This window comes from Centroberyx gerrardi, chromosome 16 (genome assembly GCF_048128805.1).
Source record: "Centroberyx gerrardi isolate f3 chromosome 16, fCenGer3.hap1.cur.20231027, whole genome shotgun sequence".
Classification (NCBI taxonomy): Eukaryota; Metazoa; Chordata; class Actinopteri; order Beryciformes; family Berycidae; genus Centroberyx; species Centroberyx gerrardi.
The window spans coordinates 12,954,052-12,977,731 of NC_136012.1; the positions used below are offsets into that span (position 1 = coordinate 12,954,052).

A 23,680-nucleotide genomic window follows, 5' to 3' on the forward strand; every position below is an offset into this window, starting at 1 on the left:
TCACACTCTGGATCACTTATCCATCTATTTTGGAAATGTATTTATAACCGTAGGCCTAAACTATGGCAAGATATTTGTAGATTTGTGTTGGAAAATATTCTTTGCTTTCAGCTTTGGCTGGAAACTTTATTTTTTTGTTTCAATAATTAATCTTATTTATTTCTAGCAAAGTATTCTCATATCTAATATCTATAAATGCAAAATGTAATAATACAAACCCTCTTTAATCGGATTTCGTGTAAAGTGCTCTTTATGAATACAATATTTTATGAATATATTTCATATGCAAGCAAATACAAAAACAAACAAAAAAACAACAACAGAAAAACAAAAATAAAAGCATTGCAGCAGTTGCTGCTGTAACCAACTGCACCCCCCCTCCTGAACCCACTTTGCTGCGCAGGCGCAGACTGAGCGAGACCTGACAACAATCTGTATCGGATGTGAGCCATTGATGATATGGGCACTGCGTTGGCATTTAAATCCTCCTGATAACATCAATACAACAATCGAAACTTTACAGCGCGGTCATTGTTAGTAGACGAATAACATAGGCATCTTTCTGTAGCTTTACCATGCCGGTAAGTCGCCACGCCTCTTCGTATTTTTTTGTTTTGTTTGCAGTGGGGTTCCTCCCTTCCTCCGACCTCAATGATGTGATGCTAACCACTTAGCTAACGTTAGCTTACCAGTTGCCGATCATCTAGGACACTTCTCTTTTGGCTGTGGCAACATTAAACGTTATTTCAATTTACTCGACAATTAGTGATGTCAATATGGGATTTTGAGAGGAAACATTTTCATAAATGTCCTGTTGTCTGTCTGTGGTGCTAGCCAGTTAACGTTACCCTATGTTAGCTTTTTTGCTTGCCTAGCAACCTAGCAAGTGGGCAAGCAAATGGAAAAGCGTATTACTTGTTCTCTGGCTATGTCATGGCAGCTAAAGATAAAGTGACTAGCTTCTGAAAATGTAATGAAGGAGCCACTAGGCTGCACATAAACTGTTTGACATTATTGTTTGTTTAAAATAACACATTCTAAGCTTGTGACAACATGGGAAATCGGATGTTTGCTTGTTAACTGTTACTACATAACGTTAAGCTTGCATTACAGTTACATTACTATGTGTTATGACGCTCCTTCATTCCAGAGCAATAAGGTTGATAAACCCGAGAAGTTGGAAGTCAGTGACAATGTGAAGGTGGTAGTGAGATGTCGTCCCCTCAACCAGAAAGAGAAAATGATGGGCCACAAACAGGCCGTCAGTGTGGACGAGATCCGAGGGACCATAACTGTCAACAAACTAGAGACTCCCCATGAGCCTCCCAAGACCTTCACCTTTGACACCGTGTTCGGACCAGACAGCAAACAGCTGGATGTGTACAATCTCACAGCCCGCCCCATCATTGACTCAGTATTAGAGGGTTACAATGGTAAACTTAAGAGTGACATAATCAAAGCATTTAATGAATAAATCATTACTGTACAATCTGTGTCATCACTGTAATGACCTCATCATCTGTTGGATACATTCACTATATTGATACAGGCACACTAATGCACATTTGTTAGCCTTGTGTAAATCTAGGCCTCTTTTGATAGTAGTGATATTAGTGCAGGTTTTTAACGTTAGTCATAATGTATAGTTTTTTTGTTATTCATACTGGCACTGATGGTTCGATACTGAGCCTTGCTGTCATTTTAGGCACCATCTTTGCATATGGGCAAACTGGCACTGGGAAAACGTTCACCATGGAGGGTGTGAGGGCAGTGCCAGAACTCAGAGGGATAATCCCCAACTCCTTTGCTCATGTCTTTGGTCACATCGCCAAGGCGGAGGGTGACACCCGGTAAGAGAACACTCAGTCACCAAACAAAACACTCTTTTGTACTTCTTCTGATGTAACACAAGAAGGCACCTTTAACAGTTTCCGGCAGCAAAAATTTATCGATTGAAATTTTTATTTTTTTACAATGCCTGTTTCATTATCTGCAGTTTCATATTTCAATATTTATCTGAAATGATATGTGCACATCCCTACAGGTTTTTGGTTCGTGTATCATACCTAGAGATTTACAATGAGGAAGTGCGAGACTTGCTGGGCAAGGACCAGATGCAGAGGCTAGAGGTAAGAGGGGGTTTATATGCAAAACTACACCTCAAACATCAGCGAGTAATCACAAAACCAACTTGAGTGACTGTAACTAGTTCACTGCGTAGGAGTTTGTCGTAAAGAGCGCTTACAGTAATTTTTTCAGCCAAACTTATGAAGCTTGCCGACTTTCCATGTTTGCATTATCTAGTTGATTTGATAATATATTTATCTATGATGTGGTCCATTTGTGCCATGACAGGTGAAAGAAAGACCAGATGTTGGTGTATACATCAAAGACCTTTCTGGTTATGTCGTGAACAATGCTGACGACATGGACAGGATCATGACACTGGGGCACAAAAACCGTAAGCGGCATATCTGACAGCGTTGGACTGAAGTTAAAGCAGGAAGTGGTGGATGCTCACTCAAAAGTGTCATACTTAATTTGTCATTGAGATACTGCAACTCTTTCTATGAGATATTGGGAAACTGTGAGAAAACAAATTGTGCCCCATGTCTCTCATGTATTAGAGCCAGTGGGGGAAATCTATCCACCAATGCTACCCGTGCATTATGTACATAATTTGGATGTATCAATGGTCAACAGTGAAATTGTATAGCAAATTAAATCGCTGTTAGTATTTCTTTACATTAATATTCATGTCTGAAGTGAACATTAGCTATTAAACGTAGTGTAGGAAATGTAGGTGTAAGTGTTGGAAATACATGCTGGTAATTATCAGAAAATACTTAGATACATTTTATTTTAATGGGTTAGGGTTAGTTACAAAGTGCATATTTAAGACATCACCCTAACAAGTTTGATGGCCATGAAAAGCCTCATTTCAGTTCAAGTTTTAAAGTTCATTTGTAGATCATACATGGACCCTTTAAAGTCATGTTATCTGATTAAATGTTATTTCTTTATGTTTAGGTTCTGTTGGTGCCACCAACATGAACGAGCACAGCTCCCGCTCTCACGCCATCTTCACCATCACCATAGAGTGTAGTGAGAAAGGTGTGGATGGTAACCAGCATGTGCGCATGGGCAAACTTCATCTGGTTGATCTCGCGGTATGTATCGGGTCAGCATTTTCTGAGTAGAAATAGCTGCATTTCCTCGAAAGATGGTTTTGTTCAGATGTAACAAGGAAATATGTCTTATCACCCACAATCCATCTAACCACAACATTTCTCTACCCCCACCACTAGGGTTCTGAGAGGCAGGGGAAGACTGGAGCCACAGGACAGCGGTTAAAGGAAGCAACAAAGATCAATCTGTCTCTTTCCACGCTGGGGAACGTCATCTCTGCCCTGGTGGACGGCAAGAGTACACACGTACCCTACAGGAACTCCAAACTCACCCGTCTGCTGCAGGATTCACTAGGAGGAAACTCCAAGACCATGATGGTATAATGAATGTTTAACCAGTTGTCAGTGCTAGAAATGCACATGCGCTTCAGATCTGTGTCTTATTCTAAGCAATAAATGGTCACATTACTAATTTCTCTATGCACTAAATGCTCTCATTACTAATTATTTTAGGCAATACATTATTACTAATTGCAAACTATAAAATGGCAATCATTTCTCTGTTGTTGACTTTGCCATTGCCACATACTTCTCCCTACCAGTGTGCAAACATAGGCCCAGCAGACTACAATTACGATGAGACCATCAGTACCCTGCGCTATGCCAATCGGGCCAAGAACATTAAGAACAAAGCCCGGATCAACGAGGACCCCAAGGATGCCCTGCTGCGCCAGTTTCAGAAGGAGATTGAGGAGCTTAAGAAAAAGCTGGAGGAAGGTAGCCAGTCATTCATTCATTCATTGATTCATCCTATTTGGTTGTGAAGACACGATAGAAAACAATCAAGCAGTGTGGATTACAGTTATTGTTTAAAGTCTGGCACATAACAGCATAGAAAACTGTTCTGTGTAAACCATGGTACTTTAGCATAGACCTCTAAAATGTTGAGCTCTGCCATTCTAGGGGAGGAGATCTCTGGCTCGGAGGGCAGTGGATCAGAAGAGATGGATGAAGGTGATGATGAAGGAGGGGAGGCAGGTGAAGGCCGCAGAAGAAGAAGAGGTAAGGATTAGTAATTCTCTCACACAAAGGTTTGTGTCGACACTAGAGCGAATATGTGTCACTGGAAATTAGTGAAATTGATATAATCTTCATACACCCATGACGATTTTTTTTATGGTGGCTTATTATAACTCAAGTGATGGGATTGCATCATGATAATTTGTGTATGTCTCATTCCACTTCTGCTTAGTATGCTCATGAAATGTGAGTCAGCACTCATTTCCCCTGATAATTATCAAACTGAAGTCCTTTTGACTCCACTTTTTTTGTTCATGAACACTGTCCTCATTTAGGAGTTCCCCCTATTCTGTCACCTTCTTGTTTTTTCTGTCTTTCAGTGGAAGGTGTTAAGTGCTGATAAGCGTACATATTTAAGTCATAAGCAAAATGTAAAAATGGCGGTACCAATGTTCCTCCAAGTATTTTTACGGCCATTTTCTAGGACCATATTGCCTATTTTTCCAGTTTCTAGTGTTATTCTTTTCAGTGCTGTAGTATTGGGCTAGGGTTAGGATTAGGTTACTCTGACTTACTAAAAAACAAACCATTCAGCTTCTGCGAGTATTCTGCGGTGTTGTATCTGCAGTTTGCATGTGTGCATCCATGCTTTAATTTGATCAAAGCAGCCTGACTAGTTAGACCTACATAATGCGCTTAATTTTTCCAAATCTGGTCAACACACGGTTCTCCAAGCTTCTCTCTCCATCTCTACTTCTGCCTTTTTCTCACTTTTTGCTGTGGTGGGTTTGGTGCTTCCTCTGTTTCTCTTCCAGACAGTGGCAGCAGCAGCAATAGCTCAGACTCTGCCTGCTCCTCCTCAGTGCCACAGCCCACTGAGGACAAACCTCAGACTAGTGAGTGGGAGCAGCCCTCTGCTCTACCAACCCAGCCACCCACTAACTTACCTTACTGCCCCATGTCAAATGTAACCCTCTGCCACTCCTGTAGGCGCACAGCCCAGATCACCCCTACTACTACTGACCATATCCCTGTATCTTCATGTGCCAAGTATTGTTAGGGTTCACATGAAGATGATTGCAAAGGTTGCTGGTGTGCAGGGGACAGGTTTGACAAGGATGTCTCAAGTGCAAATCCCTGCATTTGGCTTTGTGCTGATGCTTTGTGCACAGAATTCAAATGGGACTGTTGCATTTTGGAACATATATCCTGAGGATTGACACCATCTGAAGCACATTGCCTCCTATTTTCTTATCCCGCATGACCTAAATAACCACTATGCTCACACTTGGACTACTTCTGCATGCCGTTTACAATAATATTGTCAGTTTCAGCTTACACCCCTACCAGGCTTTATTGTATTCGCTAACCTCAATCTGTTCCCCAAACACACAAAACAGGCCTTTCATCTACATCATGTGGCATTGTCTCAAGTGTAATTTTCTGCATCATGTCTTTTTCACTCCTCATATGCTGTTCTGTCAATATTGCTGCAACTTCTTTTTCTCTGTTTATCTTTCTGCTGCTCTTTCTCTCACTTCCCCATCTGTCCCTTGTTCAGTGTTCCACTCTGTAGAGTCATAAGACTTTCCAGGTCACTCTGTAATGTGTTACTCTTTCTCTTTCTCTTTCTCTCTCTCTCTCTCTCTCTCTCTCTCTCTCTCTTCCTGTGGGTGCAAAATGCCGCCTGTCTGACTTGCTATACACCTCTTAATTCAAGAAGAAAGAGGTTGGTGTAAGAATCTCTGTGGTCTTTATTGTTCTGTAAAAATGATGCCTCTACTTGCATATCTTAGACAATTGACCACAGTGTGTTTCAATAGCTATACCACTAACTCTCTGACTGCATAGAGAAACAGATAGGCTTATTGTTTAATCAGTATATTTCCATATATGACTGTCTTCCATAGTCCTCATTATCTCCATCTTCATAACCACCTTATCATGAGTGAGAACCTTGCACTTATCATGTGGATATCTGAATAAGCCATAACCTTTCCTCTTATTTCCAACTTAGCTTATACTAACAGTAATTATTTAAAACTGTGCATTAGCAAGTCAATACTTTGTGCAACTCACTGGATCAACTGAGCAACCACTAATTAATATGCAGACTTAAATACTGTTGTTTTGAGGTTCCTATGAAAAATCCTATACTAAATTAAAAATAAAATAAAAGTATCGCTGTGGTAAGCGAGTGCATATTTATCTCCTAAAACTGCACAGTTTAAATAATACAAATGCTGTTTAAAAAACTATGTAGATAAAATAATCTGCAATATATTTAATTCTAATCATTCTAACCGATAAATGGATGATTAATTAGATAGAGAAGTTGTATCTAGGCTAATACGAGCCATCAATTAAAAGGTATGTATGCCATGTCTCCCTTAAGGGAAGAAGAAGGTTTCCCCTGACAAGATGGTGGAGATGCAGGCAAAGATTGAGGAGGAAAGGAAAGCCCTGGAGGCCAAGCTGGACATGGAGGAGGAGGAGAGGAACAAGGCAAGGGCAGAGCTGGAGAAGAGGGAGAAGGACCTGCTCAAAGCCCAGTGAGTCCTCGACACATTCAGGGCTCAAGTCCATGGGGGGAAAAAACAAAAACATTCTGTATTTTTAATGAACATTTAGAATGTGGTGCAAACCATTATACAAATCAAATAATCTTCAATGAAGTTAGTGAATGTGGCAGTGTATGTGCCCCCCACGTAATGGCCTGTATTACCACTTATCTGATCTACCTTGACCCCTCAGGCAGGAGCACCACCTGCTGCTGGAGAAATTGTCCGCCCTAGAGAAGAAGGTGATTGTGGGTGGGGTGGACCTCCTGGCCAAGGCTGAGGAGCAGGAGAAGCTCTTGCAGGAGTCCAACAATGAACTGGAAGAACGCCGCAGGAGGGCTGAGCAGCTCCGCAAAGAGCTGGAGGAGAAAGAAGTAAGCATCATGGATGACAATCAGCATGCTAAAAGAATGCCTGGTTTGCAATACAATTTTAGCATGGTAGTGCAGTCTTAACCTTAGCTCTTTACTGTTTTCTGGCAGTATTTTTCTACGTGAGCGAAATTCAGATTGGGAGAGATCAAATCGATACCCTGCACCCTGCATGGGTATATTTCACGGAAAACTTGAATAGCAGCTCTCACAGGAAAACACATAGGTCTATGTTTTGAATCACATACATGGAATTTACCAGTATGGACTAGTCTGTGCAACTGGCAGTAAAGTTGTACCTACATAGGGTGGCTAGTACTGATCGCATCCTGCTATAGGAATGCCTGGTGCTTTATTTGTTTGATTGCTAAGATCTCTGTAGTAAGCAGAGAGTCATCAAGACATGTCACAACATTTAACAGTTGACTTAATAAATCAAAATAAATCAATAAGATGATTGGTATGTATGGGGAATAACCATTCCACTTCCATAATCACAGTAGTACCCTCTTAACATACACATGCTACGTCAGATGTCTTTGTAGTGCAATGCTATAACTGGCCCAGGATGTATGATGGGTGACAGGATATGATGTCACATACACCCACTGGCACTGAAGTACCTCATAACTGTAAAGAGGTTTTGCTTTCAATATTAGTTTGATTGATGGTGAACCAATCACGTCATTGTGGTTGGAAATAGCAGTGTAATAGCCTAATACTCACACACACACACACACACACACACACACACACTCACGCACGCACATTTGCACCACGATGTCTGGGCTGTTCAGAGAAAAGCTTCGAAAATCACTTTTTATGTGTACATGACATAACAGTTGTATGACATTATTTTAACTTCTGCCTCTTATCTACGTCTGATCTCCACAGTTAAGCCACAGAAGCACTTCTTTTCTTTCATCTTTTCACATATCACTGATCATACCCCTCTCTTATAACAGCAAGAACGTCTGGACATTGAGGAGAAATACACTAGCCTTCAGGAGGAGGCCCAAGGAAAGACCAAGAAGCTGAAGAAAGTTTGGACCATGCTGATGGCTGCCAAATCAGAAGTAAGCATGAAAAGAGGGCAATACGGAGAGAGCATACAGCAAACAGAGGCTCTGGGTTCATTCCCCCCATGACAGTAATCATCCTTGAGCAAGACGCTGAATCCCTACCAGTGTTACCATGTTTTGTCCTCACAGTTTAGACTGATCATATTAGAAACTCTGTCCACAGCTGTAGTTAACGTTGCATCAGTGGAACAAAGCAAGATGTTCTGTTTTGTCTGTTAGATGGCTGATCTGCAGCAAGAGCATCACCGGGAGATCGAGGGCCTCCTGGAGAACATCCGCCAGCTGAGCCGAGAGCTCCGGCTCCAGATGCTCATCATAGACAACTTCATTCCACAGGAGTATCAGGTCGGTGTGTGTGTGTGTGTGTGTGTGTGTGTGTGTGTTTGTTTACGTTTGTACACGTTTGTACGACTGTGTGTCTCTAATTTCCATATATTGGCTATTGTCTTTGTTGTTTCCTCAGATTCATTTGCTAACTGCGCCTGTTTTACAGCTGTATTTGGACATGTTTGCACAGAAGATGTGCATAAAATGAAAAAGCTCCCTTTGCCTCTGAATGACTGTCCATTGCTTTACTTAGTTTGTGTCATGCTAAACAGTTTTCACTGGCATAAACGTTTGCTTTTTTATGTATAATAACTGTGAGGCATGAGCACTTAAAAAAAACAAAGGGAAAGTTGCTAAATAATGAATCAATGAAATTATTTTTACACCAAATAAAACTATAATACAGCTACTTGATGAACATGCCTTTAGTTGGTTTGCATTTGTAAGCTTTGTGGATAATATTTGTCTTTGTTGTTCTTTTTTCCTGTCTAGGAGATGATAGAGAATTACGTGCACTGGAATGAAGATATTGGAGAATGGCAACTGGTGAGCTCTCCTGGCATAGCACGTCCACGCACTGTGAATTCAAATCATATTAGCTTATGATCTCAGAGGTGCAAACTCTGAGCTAAGGACTGCTACTCAGTAACTTGTTTCTTTCAGAAATGTGTGGCATACACTGGCAACAATATGAGAAAACAAACCCCCGCACCGGACAAGAAAGAAAAAGATGTGAGTACATTGTGTGATTTCTTTTTTGTTCCCGTCTGAAGTTTGTTTTCGTTTTATGAACTAACATCCCTGACATTCTTCTCTTGTTCTTTCCTTCTTTTATTCCTCCCCTCTCTCTTTTTTTTTCATTTGTCTCTCCCTGCCTCCTGTAGCCGTTTGAGGTGGACCTGTCCCATGTGTACCTGGCCTACACAGAGGAGAGCATGCGGCAGTCACTGATGAAACTAGAGAGGCCTAGGACTTCTAAAAGCAGCAAGAGTGGCCGGCCCAAGACTGGTCGAAGGTAATCTACAGTCTACACAGGCCACAGATGGCCTGGAGCTGCACAACCTATTAAACATGTCTGATATACCAGCCATTAGTCAGCCGTGGTGCAAAATAATGTAGCAATGTCTCAGTTGCTCTTCCTGAGCAGTCGTTAATAATGCAAGGCATCAGAATATAATCACTGATATGATATGCAGTGTGATATTTGCCATTATCATGGTATACTGTTATTCTGAGAAATATGTAGGCTGAAAGCTTCTTGAAGTTGTTGAATGATAACGCTTATCATGTACATATCTCCACACAGGAAAAGATCTGCAAAGCCAGAGGCCGTGATCGAATCCCTTCTGCAGTGAAAGCAGCTTAGAGGAGAGCATCTTTCTCACTGCAACTACATGTTACTTTAGGAAAAGAGTCATTAGTCGAGTCTGAAGATTTTATTGTTGAACGTTATTTAAAAGATTATCTGAATACACTGTATAGCCGACAAGGTTTTAAATGTGAAGGAGAGGTTGTTCAGGGAGCACCCATGGTAGTATTTAGACTTCTTGGTCAATGGGACCTGCTGTTTGTATTATAATGTAAGGCTTGTTTGAGGATGGCCAACATCTTAATGTTGCCTTTTAACACATACGCGTGGCAACAAGCGCTGCTTGAAATTGGACTCTTGTTATTAAGCACCTCTAGCATTAAGGGGGAAATCCACCTTAAACAGAATTCACTTGTTATTGCAATGATTTTTGACTGCAAGGTCCATATTTGTGAACATGACCAACTCTCTGAAAACTAGAAGCCACAAAATTGACAGGATATTGGAAGCTGACTTTATGGACTTTCAAACTAGAAACTGAAATCATCTGAAATGTGTCCTGGGTACTTCACATCACCAGTGTTTTGTGATAGCATCACAGACCGGATCTTAACTTCCTTTAAAGAGATTTCATATTACGATTGTTTGGTTATGTCTTCCACGATCATATGAATGCCTTATGACAATGTGAATTCGAATTTAGGGTGCATTTGCACTTGAAGATAAAGCAGACAATTCTACTCTGAGCACAAGCTGTAGTCTTAATATTTCCTCCCTGTCAAGCCAGAGAAAACATTAACTTGAAGAGAGACACAAAATTGACTCTTATTTGGGGGAGCGGGGGGGGATCGAGAAGAGAGAGAGCATTTACGGGGGAAAGACTTCTTCCGAGACTGCAGTTCATTTTCCCCAATGTTGAGTATTTCAAGTATGGAACTCAATGTGTGCTTTATACTTCATTTTCTTTAGGTCAAAAGCATAGGACATGCATGCCATCCTGCTCTACGTTAGTGCCATTTGCCCATTATACACTAAGCAAGTCATCTTTTTATTTTTTACATCTGTCTCAAATGTCTGGACACTTCCTATTATATTGAGATATACAATACATATGCCTTAGTATAATGCACTAGTACAAGTTGTTTTTTTCTATTTGTGGAGCTAATTTCATCTTTATGGTGTAGTGTAGTGGAGGCAAAGTAACTTTATTTTGTATCATAATGTATGTGAAATGTTTACATTCATCAAGCCCCCAGATACTTAATTTATTAAATTATTTTACATGTTTTATCTCACATGCTTTGTGCCATTTTCTTCTATGCATTTCACTATTAAATCAATGATCTTCCTAAATGTATATTGATGCTTTCAAAGGTTCATAATAATTTCTGCAAATCTGAACTCGCTAGTTCTTAGAAAAGTTCATCCGATGAGGCTATGATGACATGTAATTACTGCAAACAGCTTATTTCTATTTGCATTTCCTACTGTTGAATGTGTAAAACCATACAGTAATTGACAAAAACAAAACAAAAAAACATGATAAATAGTCTTGTCCTGTGATGTAAAATAGAACAGTTATGGGGTGACTGAACAGTTGCACCTTATGTGAATGGTGTGGAAGGACTGCTGATGATACTGCATTATGGGAATACTTCCATGAACACGACAAACCACTGTCAAGTCATAATTTATTGATTTTATAAATATAAATACTACAAAAATAAGTTATATAAGTACATAAATAGTATAGTACATTACAATAAATAAGGATAACTTAAGTGTTGATACATGTAGTCGTGGGTCACTCAGTGTACTCAAGTATATCGTTAGCACATTGAGCAATGGCTTCCAGCAACTCCAGTACAGGTTCCGTGTTGTTATCATTTCCGCAGTTGGTATTGTTTTTCTGAAACAAAATAATTTTAGCATTTGAAATTTAAGTGCACAAGGATCTTGCTGAACAGGTAGAACTAAAATGTTTTGGAACAAGATGGACACCCAGGAGCATAAGCTTGACATTCCTGGTTGGCACAAAGGTGGTTTAAAGTCATAGCCAGGTATTTGAAATTTTGTGTATGAAGTCAGATTTCATAATGGACTGACCAGCCTGTCGAATAATAGTCATTCCTCCTTACCGCTTTGTTGTACTGTGCCAAGACTCTGGTGATTTTCCAATCAGTGATTCCTTCAGTCACATTGCTAATGCGTCTCAAACTCATCTCAGCCAAACAGAAGGGTTTATCCTGAGATGAGAAAGACACAATAGTGGTGTTAGGACAGAATTAGACAAAAGGCAGCAGCAAAGCTCTATATTGCAAATGTACACCTGCAACATATTGCTGTTATGAAGACTCTGCAAGCCCCAAGAAAAGTCTGGAAATTGCAGATACAATGTCTGAAAAAAGAACATTACATGGCTAGGATAAGAACAATACGTTTTTAAATGTTTCTAACATACCTTCGTGATGCCATTCTCCATTATCGATGGCACATTTATGCCCTCCAGTTCCTATGACAAGATCAGAATGTCATTATATAAAGCATTTGGCACATTAGTAATGTAAGAGCATTTACATTTATCCAAAAAAGAAACTCAAATATAGTTTTATACTTGTCTTACCGTATATTTCTTCCTTCCTTCTTCTCTGATTTCTTTCAGCCACACTGTCACTAACTTATCATCTGGGGTTGGTGTAATTGATTTTGCGTAGAGCATCTCACACAGCATCATAAATGCAAGACAGAAGATACAAACAGTCTTCATGGCTTTGAAGTACAATGTGGGCAAACACTGTCAGGTTGAGGTGGAAAGTTGAATAACTTCCAAACTCAAACACTTGCTACTTATACTGTCACCAAATGCTGACACTCAGACCGCTGACATCCTGAAGACATATTGCATACACGTCAGAGTCAATCTATGTTCCGAAAGCCTAATAAGGACCAGGAAGGACCTGCAATCAGCAGGTATCAAACGGAAAGTTGATGTCTTTATCTGTTTGACAATCAAAAATCACACTTAGTGTGTAACCTCCTTCTTTATCTATTACCAAGCAACTACCTCTTAATCACTGTGATCTGAGTCAGTAAAACCTTCACCAAGAAGTGCTGGTCTTATTCTTACAGAGTGTCAAACCTCACTGAACACACTTCATCTGATATGTGTAAGGACGAGGAAGGACGGACGGGAGATGGAGGAGTATGGCAATGACATTACTTACCATCTAATGAAAGACTAATCTTATGTGATTTCATGATGAAGGCATAAAGAAAAACTGTCTGATACTGTACATATTCCCAATTTTCTAAAGTGTATTTTTATAATTCATGTTTTGCAAGAAAACTAAATCATTTTCTTAAATAGGCTGGGCCATCATTTACCATTGTATTAAAATATTGTGCAACTGAAATGCTTTATTCACACATATTGGTATATACACCAAGGAAAGTGACAAGAGTAGGCAGAGGCTAAAGGGGATTTTTTTTTTTTTTTTTTTGAGTCAAGCTATATCCCACACACAGCAGATAAGGTGGAGGAAAATGTGACTGACAGACATATTCCTGCCACTGTCACAGGTATACCACTTGGAAATATGAATTGCATTTATTACTAAGTCAGCTTCAGTTTTACTCCAAATGACTATGATTCAAGTTTACTGTTCCATGACCAGTTGATAATTTTGTTTTTAAGACAAGTTCCCTCTTAAAAAAAAACACAAGAATCCAGTTATTGTGTGTTTTTTTTTTATTCAAATAAAATAAATCCAAAAATACTGAAGACATTTTGAGAAAGGAGTTTCCTAAAATAGCAACATAGGAAGGTGGACTGTCTTGGATATATGATTACACACTTGGAGGAGTCATAGGCAGATAGGTTTATTAACTAGGAAGTAGTTACTGAACAGAGAAAAACAACAGGAAAGTATTCAGTAATACAAGCCAGTCTTGCACAATACTTTGAGTTTTCCAAAAGCGAGACATATTTTTAGGATTTTTAGGACAATGCCATCATTTTGACATGTGGGTCCTGTCCTGCTCACCTTGATAGGAGTTAATAGATTTGCATTTTTCTGTTATTAATGTATCTGGTATGCACATTGGACACAGACTTTATTATACAATAACCCCAAAACTCTTACAGATCTCCACATTAGGTGAAAATGCAACACTTTAACTCAATGCCATTTCGGTATACTTGTGTAGTGTAGCTGCACCACAAGACAACAGTTGAGGAAGAGCCCCCTCCTCAGGTAATGTTTGTAACTTCTATATGTGCAGCAGCAGTTCATTTCAAGAGGCATAGCTAGTGGCCAGAAAGAGAAATGCTACAAATAGCCTTTATTTTGTTTTGTCAGTCTCTAAAAATCAAATAAACACGTGAGTTAAACTGCCCCGTCTTAACTGAGTTCACATAGTAGTGCCACATCTCCACAGAGAGCACCTGTGACATGTTATTAATATTTTGAGACCATAGTAGAGAATGGGGCAAACGATTTCCTCTTCCAAACCATACAGCACAGTCAATAATTTCACCGGCTTTGTGTTCTGCTTTGCAGCGATAATTATCCCACGGAACCTGCAGATGCCTAACTGTTGCCCTGACATAACGGCCAGATTCATTTGCTAACTGCGCCTGTTTTACAGCTGTATTTGGACATGTTCGCACAGAAGATGTGCATAAAATGAAAAAGCTCTCTTTGCCTCTGAATGACTGTCCATTGCTTTACTTAGTTTGTGTCATGCTAAACAGTTTTCACTGGCATAAACGTTTGCTTTTTTATGTATAATAACTGTGAGGCATGAGCACTTAAAAAAAACAAAGGGCAAGTTGCTAAATAATGAATCAATGAAATTATTTTTACACCAAATAAAACTATAATACAGCTACTTGATGAACATGCTTTTAGTTGGTTTGCATTTGTAAGCTTTGTGGATAATATTTGTCTTTGTTGTTCTTTTTTCCTGTCTAGGAGATGATAGAGAATTACGTGCACTGGAATGAAGATATTGGAGAATGGCAACTGGTGAGCTCTCCTGGCATAGCACGTCCACGCACTGTGAATTCAAATCATATTAGCTTATGATCTCAGACGTGCAAACTCTGAGCTAAGGACTGCTACTCAGTAACTTGTTTCTTTCAGAAATGTGTGGCATACACTGGCAACAATATGAGAAAACAGACCCCCGCACCGGACAAGAAAGAAAAACCACATTGTGTGGTTTCTTTTTTGTTCCCGTCTGAAGTTTGTTTTCGTTTTATGAACTAACATCCCTGACATTCTTCTCTTGTTCTTTCCTTCTTTTATTCCTCCTCTCTCTCTTTTTTTTTCATTTGTCTCTCCCTGCCTCCTGTAGCCGTTTGAGGTGGACCTGTCCCATGTGTACCTGGCCTACACAGAGGAGAGCATGCGGCAGTCACTGATGAAACTAGAGAGGCCTAGGACTTCTAAAAGCAGCAAGAGTGGCCGGCCCAAGACTGGTCGAAGGTAATCTACAGTCTACACAGGCCACAGATGGCCTGGAGCTGCACAACCTATTAAACATGTCTGATATACCAGCCATTAGTCAGCCGTGGTGCAAAATAATGTAGCAATGTCTCAGTTGCTCTTCCTGAGCAGTCGTTAATAATGCAAGGCATCAGAATATAATCACTGATATGATATGCAGTGTGATATTTGCCATTATCATGGTATACTGTTATTCTGAGAAATATGAAGGCTGAAAGCTTCTTGAAGTTGTTGAATGATATGTCAACGATATAAACTGTGTTGGATCATTGGTTGATATGAACTGGGAAAAGCATGGTACTGAATCTACCGAAAAAAGGGTTAAGAATAGCTCATATTAATGTCAGGAGTTTAAGAAATACAGTTGATGAAATGTCTAGCTTAACTAGAAAGGTGCATTTTCTGGAGAAAATGCGTGTGATTGCTGAGAGTGCAAACTGTGGCTTATCAGTAAAAAACAGTGGTGCAGTTTAGTGTGGGTACAGCTCACCCTTTCTGTTGGCTGTCTGTGACCGGTCTATCACTCTCCTCTTTCCCTCTTTCTTATCCTATGGCTGTATCTATGTCACATATTTCTGTCTGTCTCCACTTGTTGTCTCTGTCTCATCTGCTTCACTCTCTCCCTGTTCTTCAGTTGCTGTCTCACTCTCCTGGTAAAACAGGGATAGGTACTGATACTGGTCCTATATATGTACCAGTGGCTGTGTGTGTGTGTGTGTGTGTGTGTTGTGTGTGTGTGTGTTGTGTGTTTGTGTGTGTGTGTGTATGCGGGTGGATGTGTACTGATGTGTAGTGCGTGTGGCAGATTATACACGCACTGGCACTGGCACATACTGGTACCAGTAACTGCCTGTGTGTGTGTGTGTGTGTGTGTGCATGCGTGCGTGTGTGTGTGTGTGCGTGTGTGTGTGTGTGTGCGCGTGCAGGTGGATGTGTACCGGTGTGTAGTGTGTGTGGCAGACAATTCGACAATTTTGTTAGAGATATAGAGAATGTTGAGTGGAACCAAGTGTTGGCATTAAATGAGGTGGAAAAAGCCCCCGAGTTATTTACTGAACTATTTCTCTCTGTGGCTGATCAATATGTCCCATTAAGAAAATTAACAGTAAGATCTAATAAAGCATCATGGATTGATGAAGAACTTAGGGAGTGTATGCGTAAAAGAGACGAGCTGAAAAAAGCTGCAATAGATTCTAAAGGAACTGAAAAGTGGCAAATGTACTGTGTAATGAGAAATAAAGTTACAAAGTTAACCCTCCTATTATCTTTGGGGTCAATTTGACCCCATTCAATGTTTAACATCTCTAAATAAATGATTGACATCATTTTTTTTGCTTCATATTTAATGACTTTTCCTAATTTAATGGGGACAACTGGGTAAACATAAAATTAACATGATGATATGTTTTCAATGTCCTGTACACATTTTGTACGCATCGGTGTTCTTTGGGGTCAATTTGACCCCAGGCTGTTTTAGCTGTATAAAACATATAAGAAATATCAACATTTTACAAACATTTGTTTTGGTTGTTTTGGATGATATTGAGGTCACTATAACATGCAATTTTATAATCTTCAAAAAACTTCCCTCTGCTTTAGGGCCCTAACTTAACATAACCATACCTGTAGTAGTGCGAGAACCACTGATAGTTCACACGACATGGGGGAGGGGAAAACATAATTCCCACGAGAACTTTGATATTTCCCGCGACGTGGGGGCGGGGAAATATGGTTCCCGCGAGGACATTGATAGTTCACACAACATAGGGGAGGAGCAAACATATAAAAGCTTGCACAGCAGCCTTCTAAACCATTTCTCTTGGTGCTCTGCGTGCTCTCTCTAAGCAAAGGTTTTCTGTCAATGAGGTTTTGTCACAGCTCTTTGACAGTGAAAGTGACATAGAGGAGAATGTGTCTGAGACAGAGGATAATGTTGAGGAGGACCCTGATTATGAGGCATCCTCCTCTGATGAGAATGAGACCCTTAGTGTTGACCCTCCTGTTGTCTCTCAACCACCAGCAGACACGTTACCTTCCAAAAATGGAAAGTTATTATGGTCCCTCTGCCCACTTGAACGACAGGGTACAGTTAGTGCTGCTAATGTCATCAAAATGGTTCCAGGCTCCACCAGATACGCTGTCAGCCATGTCCAAGACATAAAATCAGCATTTGAGCTCTTCGTAACACCATCAATCGAAAAGGATATACTTGAGATGACAAACTTAGAGGGGAGGCGCGTGTATGGGGACAGTTGGAAAGACTTGGATGTGACCCACTTGCAAGCCTACATTGTTGCTCATTTTGGCAGGAGTGTACAAGTCAAAAGGCGAAGCAACAGCAAGCCTTTGGAATGCCGACACTGGAAGGGCAATATTTCCAGCCACCATGTCTCTAAAGACATTCCATGTTTTCTCCCGTGTTATACGCTGTGATGACAGAGAAACAAGGCAGGGCCGACGAGAGCGTGACAAACTCGCAGCAATACGGGATGTATGGGACAAGCGGGTTCAGCGATTACCCTTTCTTTACAATCCAGGCCCCCACGTGACTGTGGATGAATGTCTGGTTGCATTTCGTGGGCGCTGTCCCTTCAGACAATACATACCAAGCAAACCGGCCAAATACGGTATCAAAATATGGGCAGCATGTGATGCACAGTCCAGCTATGCCTGGAATATGCAGGTGTACACTGGTGAATCCCCTGGCAAGCACCTGAAAAAAATCAGGGCATGAGGGTGGTACTAGACATGGCTGAAGGACTGAATAGTCATAACATTACATGTGATAATTTTTTCACATCGTACGCCCTGGGTGAGGAACTGCTGAAAAGGAAGGTTACCATGTTGGGGACAGTGAGAAAAAACAAGCCGGAGCTTCCCTCTGAGCTTCTTGCGATGAAGAACAGGAAGGTAACATCTTCAATGTTTGCCTTCACTGACAGAGCCACTGTCGTCTCCTATTGCCCCAAGAAAGGGAAAAATGTCCTGCTGATGAGCACCATGCACAAAGATGCTGTCCTGAGCACCAGAGAAGACGGAAAACCACAAATGGTCTTGGACTACAACGAGACAAAGAGAGGGGTTGATAACCTGGACAAGGTCACAGCCACATACAGCTGCTGACGCATGACTGCCCGTTGGCCCCTTGTCATTTTCTTCAACATCATTGATGTGAGCGCCTACAATGCCTTTGTAATATGGAGCGAAATAAACAAGGGCTGGAACAGCAGAAAACTGAGTCGAAGGAGGATTTTCCTGGAGCAGCTGGGTTACGCGCTGGTGAAACCTCATATCGAGAGAAGACGGTGCCTTCCAAGAGCATCAACAGCTGCTGCAACTGTTGTGAAGGACATCCAAACGGAGACACACACCCCAAGTCCTCCAGTGGTTCAAACTGCAGGCAGGAAACGTGGCAGGTGCCAGGTCTGTCCCAACAGAAATGACTCCAAGACCAGCAACACCTGTGTGAAATGCAAGAAATACATCTGCAAGGAGCACGCACACACTCTCTGCACATCATGTGCACAGTAGTGCAGACAAAAGGCTGGACTGTACCTTCTGGTGGCCTGTAGGAAATATAATATGCTGTTCATATTCTGTCTGTTCATATTCTGTCAAACTCATTTTGGTGACTACGTAACTTTGTTTTTTACTATCTCACACATACATATTCGCATACATAGCACCTACAGTAGCATAGAACAATCCCTGACACAATGCTCAAATTTACTTTTTATAGGTGTTTTTTGTAAATAAAGAACTGTTATGTGTTCCTTACTGATGTTCTGATGATGATGATGTTCTGTTTTACAAATAAAATCCTTCTAAATGTTTGAAATTGTGTTTGTTTTTCCTGGGGTCAAATTGACCCCGAACATAATACATGTTACTATCCTTGATAACAGAAATTGTTTTTCTTTCCAAATGTTATAAATAACAAAAATCTGTACTTAGAAATAACATAAAGCCATTAAAACACCAAAAAGATCTTTCTTTCCAATTTTAGGTCAATCAGTGAGATTTTATGGTGATTTGCATGTTTTTCCATAGTTGCGTAATAGGTATTCTGGATGTATAAGGGGGGGTGGGGGGTTATGTTTTATTTAAAGGGCTATTTAGGTAGTCAAAGAAACATAAAGTACCTGACACATAAACTTGGGTAACAATTTTAATTATAATCATTTTCTGGAGGTTTAAATTGCTGGGGTCAAATTGACCCCAAGGATAAAAGATTAGTAAATTTGAAGATAACAGGAGGGTTAAACAGAAGGGAGAAAAAAGCATATTATCAAAACAAAATTCAGAGAGGAAGAATGACGGTAACAAACTTTGGAAAACCCTGAATGAAATTATGGGTAGAGCCAAGAATAATGCACCTTCTTTCATTGAGGTTAACAGAATTTTCTTAACAAAAGCAAAGGACATGGCAAACCATTTCAATGATCAGTTTGCAGACAAAGTTGATAAGTTAAGAAAGGAAATGGGCTCCCCTAGTGGGGTGGTATGTTGCTTCAAATAATAACCAATTCTATCGTGAGAAACAAACAATGTGTTTTTGAGTTTCAACCTATAGAAATTGGAAAGTGGAAAAACTACTTGCTGGGCTAAACAATGATAAACAGCTGGTATGGATAATCTGGATGGATGGTTACTTAAAGTTGTTTCGAACATAATTTCATTGCCAATATGTCATATTTTCAACTTGAGGTTTTGTTGTACCTGGGTGGTGCGCGCGCAGTACGCCGGCTGTCGGAGTGAATATCAATAGGTAATTAAAAAATATGAAATAAAGTGACACTTGACTGCAAAACAAACTTTAGAACATATTTATTGACATATTTACAACAACATATTTATTCATACATAATGCCTCTTTGACCCACTACTTACAGAGGGCACTGTATATTAGCCTCAGTGGCAAAGTTTGCAGCCTGGCTGAGAGCACTTAATTTTTCTAACATAGAGTTCGCTAACATTAACGTTAACGTGGAACATTATTTCACGATTTATTATTAATATTAATAATAATTAGTTGGCCATGAACATCAATAGAGACTACATTGCGAATGTAAAATCTATCTAACTTAACGTTAGCTAGTTAAATCTACCTTTCTCTCTCTTCTCTTTCTTTTTCTCTTCTTCTCTTCTTTCTTCTTCTCTCTCCCTCTCGCCCTCTCGCCCAAGGAGGTTCTATATTCGCCTCGGCCGGGTGTCGCCACATGTCGCCACTTCCTGTATCCGTCGTTTCAAATTAAAAGCCCTCTGCTAGGGGTGGGCGATACCGCAAAATTTGGTTTCGATCCGATACCAAGTAATACAGGGCCAGAATCGCCGATACCGATACCGATACTTTTTATTATTAAAAGCGGCTTATGTACTTTCATGTAGGGGAGAGCAGTGTGTCATGATTTATGAGGTGAATGCATCATCAATAGGCTAAATCTGAATACATTTTCATGACCACTAAATTATTTGCCAAAGGTTAGCAATCATTGTAAGGTGAGTGGTAGAATTTCTACCTGTCACCTGTGAGACCCGGGTTTGATTCCCAACTGAAGCATGTATGTAGCAAGCAAAGCAAAAAAAAAATTGGCTTCATTCATTTATGTAGCACTTTGTAAAAAAGTGCTACATAAATGAATGAAGTTTTTTTTGCTTTCCACTGTTAATTACTTAATCACATGCATGTTAAAACACAGGACAGTTTTTAAAGGCAAATAACAAAAATATTTTTTTTATTATTGTAAATTGAATGTGCAAACATGAAACATTTTTTTTTGAATAAACAAAGTGCACACAATTATTTGTGGAGAACAATGAATGTTTTAAAACTTTCACAACTTTTATAAATAAGCAAAGTGCAAATAACTAAACAAAAGCACAAACTATCCTCAACCATTCTTCTTTCCTTCAGTTAGAGCAATGGTTCTCATGGTGCGCGCCGCTGCGCTGTTCGTTGTTTGAGTGCACACGACACGACAACAGCAGTGGAGAAGCAAAGAGTGCATGCATGCATTAAGATGTGTTCCCCCAGGTTTGGAAATCTTCCAAGGTTGTACCTCTTCCGAAAAACAAACGGGAGAGTTTCTCAGCTACCAATAGCAGACCCATTAGTATTCTTCCAGTGTTGAGCAAGCTAATGGAAAAGGTTGTTTTTGAACAGATACTACACTATTTTTCACTTAATGAATTAAACTCTGATTTCCAGCATGCCTATAAGGCAGATCACTCTACGTGCACAGCACTGACAGAGATGATCGACAAATGGTTATCTGATACTGACAAGAAAATGATGGTTGGAACTGTATTACTTGACTTTAGTGCAGCATTTGATATTATAGACTATAGGTTATTATTAACACAAGTAACTGCATATGGGTTTAGTCAGCAATCAGCAATCAATTGGATGAATAGCTACTTATCCAATAGGATGCAGTCTGTGTTTTTTAATGGTAGTTTTTCCTCCCCTACATGCTTACAGTGCGGCGTGCCCCAGGGGAGTTGCCTTGGGCCGCTACTCTTTTCAATATTTACCAACGACATGCCCTATGTTTTGGATAAGTGCAGTGCTACTCTATTTGCAGATGATACAACTATATATTTCACATCAAATAACATAACTGAGTTAAGGAACACACTTCAATCTGAACTGCAACTATTACTTGACTGGATATGTGAGAATAGACTTGTTTTGAACGTAGCAAAAAACAAAAGTATGATGTTCAGGGCCAAACATGCCACTAATAATGATAATCAGCTGTGCCTATCACTCAAAGGCTCGGATATTGAACAGGTTCAAAAGGCAAATTTGCTTGGTATCACACTCAATGGGCAGCTATCATGGGAGAAACATATTGAAAATATTGTTAAGAAAATGGGTAGAGGAATTTCTTTTGGAATATCGGTTATAGTAAACAACCAATTTGTCTGTACTCACAAATAAATTATGTGAGAGAACAACATAGTCACACTACCAGGCAGGCTACTAGGGGTTATCTAGTTAAACCAAAACCCAGAGAACAGATGCAGTGTGTAGTTCTGTAATGTATATCCATCACAATGTGGAACAAGTTACCAACTATGATCATTGAAGCACCCAGCAAGGCAACTTTTAAAAAACTACTATTAACAATAACCCTAATGTTAATTAACCGACCTGATCAACCACGATGGAATGCAATTTGATGTGTTGTGATTTTTTGTTTTTTATTTCTTTTTATTTCTTGAATATGTTTTTATTGAGACTTGTTACATGTGTTATATGTCTTGTTATATATGTTATGTTTTGTTGTGTGTGGACCCCAGGAAGAGTAGCTGCTACGTTAGTGGCAGCTAATGGGGATCCGAATAAACGAATAAACGAATGAATGAATAATGCTTATCATCTAGGCTACTCCACACAGGAAAAGATCTGCAAAGCCAGAGGCCGTGATCGAATCCCTTCTGCAGTGAAAGCAGCTTAGAGGAGAGCATCTTTCTCACTGCAACTACATGTTACCTTAGGAAAAGAGTCATTAGTCGAGTCTGAAGATTTTATTGTTGAACGTTATTTAAAAGATTATCTGAATACACTGTATAGCCGACAAGGTTTTAAATGTGAAGGAGAGGTTGTTCAGGGAGCACCCATGGTAGTATTTAGGCCAACATCTTAATGTTGCCTTTTAACACATATGCGTGGCAACAAGCGTTGCTTGAAATTGGACTCTTGTTAGTAAGCACCTCTAGCATTAAGGGGGAAATCCACCTTAAACAGAATTCACTTGTTATTGCAATGATTTTTGACTGCAAGGTCCATATTTGTGAACATGACCAACTCTCTGAAAACTAGAAGCCACAAAATTGACAGGATATTGGAAGCTGACTTTATGGACTTTCAAACTAGAAACTGAAATCATCTGAAATGTGTCCTGGGTACTTCACATCACCAGTGTTTTGTGATAGCATCACAGACCGGATCTTAACTTCCTTTAAAGAGATTTCATATTACGATTATTTGGTTATGTCTTCCACGATCATATGAATGCCTTATGACAATGTGAATTCGAATTTAGGGTGCATTTGCACTTGAAGATAAAGCAGACAATTCTACTCTGAGCACAAGCTGTAGTCTTAATATTTCCTCCCTGTCAAGCCAGAGAAAACATTAACTTGAAGAGAGACACAAAATTGACTCTTATTTGGGGGAGCGGGGGGGATCGAGAAGAGAGAGAGCATTTACGGGGGAAAGACTTCTTCCGAGACTGCAGTTCATTTTCCCCAATGTTGAGTATTTCAAGTATGGAACTCAATGTGTGCTTTATACTTCATTTTCTTTAGGTCAAAAGCATAGGACATGCATGCCATCCTGCTCTACGTTAGTGCCATTTGCCCAT

At 39.9% G+C, this 23,680-nt stretch overlaps 2 protein-coding genes across 3 annotated transcripts; one reads left to right on the forward strand and one right to left on the reverse strand.

Moving 5' to 3' along the window:
- Nucleotides 1–431: 431 nt before the first annotated feature.
- kif3a (kinesin family member 3A) lies at nt 432–11,088 on the forward strand. Of its 2 annotated transcripts, XM_078288986.1 has the most exons (18): nt 432–581; nt 1,151–1,433; nt 1,706–1,850; nt 2,045–2,129; nt 2,356–2,461; nt 3,031–3,170; nt 3,309–3,506; nt 3,731–3,905; nt 4,092–4,190; nt 4,964–5,044; nt 6,544–6,700; nt 6,903–7,083; nt 8,046–8,156; nt 8,382–8,507; nt 8,982–9,035; nt 9,153–9,221; nt 9,374–9,504; nt 9,796–11,088. In XM_078288986.1, exons 1-18 carry the CDS (start codon nt 576–578, stop codon nt 9,842–9,844), a joined length of 2,196 nt encoding a protein of 731 aa, XP_078145112.1. In that variant the 5' UTR covers nt 432–575; the 3' UTR covers nt 9,845–11,088. The 2 variants fall into 2 exon arrangements, with proteins under 2 accessions (XP_078145112.1, XP_071773029.1); XM_071916928.2 differs by lacking the exon at nt 4,964–5,044.
- A 493-nt stretch (nt 11,089–11,581) lies between these two features.
- On the reverse strand, nt 11,582–12,642 carry LOC144542471 (uncharacterized). The gene is made up of 4 exons (XM_078289326.1): nt 12,422–12,642; nt 12,260–12,310; nt 11,937–12,044; nt 11,582–11,707 (listed from the first exon to the last, which is right to left on the reverse strand). Exons 1-4 carry the CDS (start codon nt 12,563–12,565, stop codon nt 11,603–11,605), a joined length of 408 nt encoding a protein of 135 aa, XP_078145452.1. The 5' UTR covers nt 12,566–12,642; the 3' UTR covers nt 11,582–11,602.
- Between the last annotated feature and the right edge of the window lie 11,038 nt (nt 12,643–23,680).

Bases quoted from the DNA above. Each gene is read 5' to 3' on its own strand.
- LOC144542471 (XM_078289326.1), bottom strand. From the start codon at position 12,565: ATGAAGACTGTTTGTATCTTCTGTCTTGCATTTATGATGCTGTGTGAG. The intron at 12,311-12,421 runs GTAAGACAAGTA...ATCTTGTCATAG, and splicing joins AAGGAAGGAAGAAATATACG to GAACTGGAGGGCATAAATGT. The intron at 11,708-11,936 runs GTAAGGAGGAAT...ATTTTGTTTCAG, and splicing joins TGGCACAGTACAACAAAGCG to AAAAACAATACCAACTGCGG.
- kif3a (XM_078288986.1), top strand. The intron at 9,036-9,152 runs GTGAGCTCTCCT...TGTTTCTTTCAG, and splicing joins ATATTGGAGAATGGCAACTG to AAATGTGTGGCATACACTGG. The intron at 9,505-9,795 runs GTAATCTACAGT...ATCTCCACACAG, and splicing joins CGGCCCAAGACTGGTCGAAG to GAAAAGATCTGCAAAGCCAG.